This window comes from Mus caroli, chromosome 2, assembly GCF_900094665.2.
Source record: "Mus caroli chromosome 2, CAROLI_EIJ_v1.1, whole genome shotgun sequence".
NCBI lineage: Eukaryota > Metazoa > Chordata > Mammalia > Rodentia > Muridae > Mus > Mus caroli.
The window spans coordinates 167,993,913-167,997,581 of record NC_034571.1 but is presented as its reverse complement, the minus strand read 5'-3'; the positions used below and the strand labels follow the sequence as shown (position 1 = coordinate 167,997,581).

General features: G+C 48.6%; 1 protein-coding gene across 1 annotated transcript in view; it reads right to left on the bottom strand.

Annotated features, from left to right (window-relative positions):
- The window catches only part of Cdh26 (cadherin 26), a 75,407-nt gene that overhangs the window by 18,523 nt on the left and 53,215 nt on the right, over window positions 1-3,669 (bottom strand). The window contains exons 13-14 of the mRNA XM_021179904.1: window positions 1,248-1,394; window positions 83-191 (exon numbers count right to left, since the gene is read on the bottom strand). Of these exons, the coding sequence (XP_021035563.1) occupies window positions 83-191; window positions 1,248-1,394 (256 nt within the window). The remainder of the gene's footprint in view (window positions 1-82; window positions 192-1,247; window positions 1,395-3,669) is intronic.

The following is a 3,669-nucleotide window of genomic DNA, read 5'->3' as shown; positions in this document are numbered from 1 at the left end:
ACTGACTCTCTCCTCATAGCAAGCAGACCTTCGAGCTTGTCCATTTAATTACAGTGTCTGGATTGTCCTGGATGAGGCTTACCTGCTTGTCTTCTGATGAACTCANTGTTAGCCTTCATTAAGGCTGTTGGACAAAGACAGTCTATGCCATCAATACCATCAGGCCCAATAGAGAACACAGCTCCTAAAGTCTTGAATGACAAATACAGTGGCAGACTGGTATTTTCAAAATGAGGATAAAAAGCTTCAGGGAAAAAAACAAACAAAAACAAAACAACAATAAAACAAAACNAAACCAGAAACAGAAAGCAAAAGCAAGAGGCCTGGAGCCAGGGTGGTGGGAACAGCATGGCCCTGTTCATACTGTCTCTGTGCATTGCCTGTCTCTGTAGTCTTTTCCTGGCCAGCCACACCTCTCAGCCTGAAGCACGCTATCCTACAGCTGCTCCTGGACTGGCAGACTCACCTGGAGTCCTATGTCCAGGCTTTCACCCCTGTGCTGGACTTCCCTGCACCAGCTGGGCCTGTGAGCTTCCCACCCATCTTTAGGGTCATGACCTCATGCAACTTCTTTTCAGCCTCCTGTGGGGCACAGGTACCAACCAGCCACTGCTCCTTTATTCGTCCCATTCAATAAGCAAACAGGAGTGCCGCAGCAAGGCAGAATCTTAGAGATCTGGCTCACACCTCCTGCTTCATGGCTCTTGAGGTCTCCATGGAGAAGACAGGCATTAAAAATCAGCAGATCAAAGGGAGCCTGTCTCCAAACACACACACACACAGACACACACACACACACACAGACACACACACACACACACAGACACAGACACACACACACACAACTTAATAAATAAAGGAACTTTAGAAACTCAGGCTTGAATAGTGGCCACCAAAGGACTGAGAGGGAGGGTGGTGTGTCAGAAACAGATAGTCAGCTGCTTGCTACAGGCTCTGCTTGAGCCCTAGGCCATCCCAGTCTGTGAGGGTGAAGATGGTTCTGTGGGTGATGAAGTGGCAAAGGATGGGTGTGTACAGGTGCTACCTATAAGTACAAAGANGATGAATGCTTACGTGGCTCTTTGTCCGGGTATTATCTTAGAGGGCAATGGAGTAAGAACCACAGGGTCTCTGCATTGTCTGATACAACTCCGCATGAAACCTCAAACTGCAGCCATCCCGAGTTCTCCTGAAGGAGAAGGGGGTTGTAGACAGGCCTGTCTCCACCCTGCAACTCTGGCACTTACCCTGAGGCGGCCTGAGGGATGGCACAGCTGGGGAGGAAGCGTCCTTATGGTGACTCTCCCTCGGGCCCCCAGCCGCTGGGACGGGGCACTGGCTTTATTTTCTGCTAAGTGTACTGAGCTGCAGACACTACTTTGATGGCAGATGTCCTTTGAAAGACACAGCAGTCCCTGTTTTCAGCCTTTTCAATCCCCAAATTGCCCAGCTCTTGGTGGATACAGATTGCAGAGCTGTCCATCGCAGCTCCATTAGCACAGCTGTGTGTCTTTCATTCCTGCTTGTCTCCTGGCCAGCGTTAGCCAAAGTCCCTGTCCCTCTCTTAGCATGGTGCTGAAAGCAGCCACTAATGTGCCCTACATCATGAATGTTCCCACGCTGCTCCCTGCTGCACTCCTGTCCAGAACAAAGGACGGCAGAGGACCAGTGTTATCTAGGCTATGTTTCTGTAGAGTGAGGGTCACCAGCTCTCTCCCTTTCAGCNTTTGAGTCCCTGCCACTTGGACACATCCATTAAGCCACCACCACAGGGTTAAGTTCTGCTACTCATGGCCCACTTCACTCTGCTCTGTATTTTTTGTCAGCTGAGACTCAACTCCCTGCCCCAAGTGGTGGAAATTATAAAACAGCAATAGCTTAAACAAGCAGTATTTAATTCTTCCCTCGAGTTTCAAAGTGGTGCAGGGATGAGGTGGGGGTGGGGGTGGGAGATGGGACCCTTGGGGTCAGGGAATTTCTCCCACACATCCTGTGTCCATTGGAATTGATGTGTGGGACCGATACCCCAGCTCCAACCATCCTGATCATTCCTGCAAGGAAAAGAAGATAGGGGATAGACAACTTTTCTCCATCTTGCAAAGTACTTTCTNGAAATGGCCTTCCTTTAATCAGAATGTAGTCACATGTCTGCATCTGCCTGGAGGATGGGAAATGTTGCTGCACGAGTGGACAGCCCCGCATGGTAGAATTCTGGGTTCTTTCCCTGAGCAAGACATGGCAGCCTGTGCTGGTGTATTTGGGGGGTGTCTGGCCTTCAGCAGCCTCTAGATGAAGAGCCTGGAGGCTTTGGAGTTAAGCCTCTAGAATTCTTACTACTTTTTCTTTATGGCAGAGGAGACCATGGCCAGGCAGGTTTGTGAACAGTGGTATAGACAGGGGCTTTGATTTCACAAATCTTCCCCCCTACACACACACACAAACACACACACTGCTGCTGCTCTGGTTCTTGATCACTGGCTGGTCACTGCCTCTCTTCACAGGACATAAATGATGTCTCCCTGGCTGGTTGCTGAAGGTCTATGTGTGTGTGTGTGTGTGTGCATGTTTGCTTTCGTAGTTGCTCATTTGTGTTTCAGACTGGCCCTCATTCTGCAGCCCAGGCTGGCTTGAACTCCTGCTCCCAAAAGCCNTCCCTCCAAGAGCTGGGATTGCGTGGATGCTCCCCCACCATGACAGTAAAAGGAAAGTTTCCAACTACAAGGTCTTCTGCATGCAGCAAATCCTAAGAGCCAGCAAAGCACACACCTGAGCCAGGGAGTTCAGCAGCCCGGGTTGTTATAGCATGCAAAAATACATAGATTAATTTAATTAAATGAAGTCCATAATGAAATTTTAACACCAGTGACTACATCTGACTTTGGATTAGCAAGCCACATGGAAGCTAAGGTTCTTAATAGAAGCACATCTCCCTGAAAATATTTACCACAGTTGTCTTATTTTACACTGTATTGCCACTAGCAAGAACCAGCTTCATCCTCACAGTCGTAGGTCATCCCTGGAGGTGATTTTCAGGGAACCTCCTGGTGCCTGGGTCTCCAATAGAAACCATCATAAGGGTGTGGGTAGATCTGATCATTTCAGAGCTTGCTTAGTAGTACTAGGGGTTGAACCCAGGGCCACCCTGCCACGGAACCACATCTCCAGCCCTTGTTTTAAACATGAACCTAAGGGAAGAACCAGCCATATGAAACCCAGGAATGTCTCCTGCAGACATCAGCAGGGGAAGGGGATAGTATCCAACTGGCAACTAAACAGGGGAGTTGGTGGCCTTCCATGTCACCCTTGTGAAATGCAGCAGGGCTGTTCTTTGCACTGGATGTCAGAACCCCAAGGTTCTGGGGGGAAAATGATCATGATCTAGTGACACAGGGATGTGGGGAACTGTCTTACAAATATCTAAGAAGGTTGGCAAGACCAGTATTAACAAATGTCTTATTAAATATCTACACAATGAAACGCTTTGTTCTCCTTGTTAATTGCTGGATCTGCGTTCATGAATATCGCATGAGTGTTTTATTACTTTTGGAAACAACGTGCTGGAGAGCATCTTGCAAGGCAAGAATTTGCAAATGTGTACCGCAAGACCAGAGGAAAGCCAGAGGAGCTACCACTGGAGACTCGCTCACTTAAAACTTCTCAGGAGCGTCT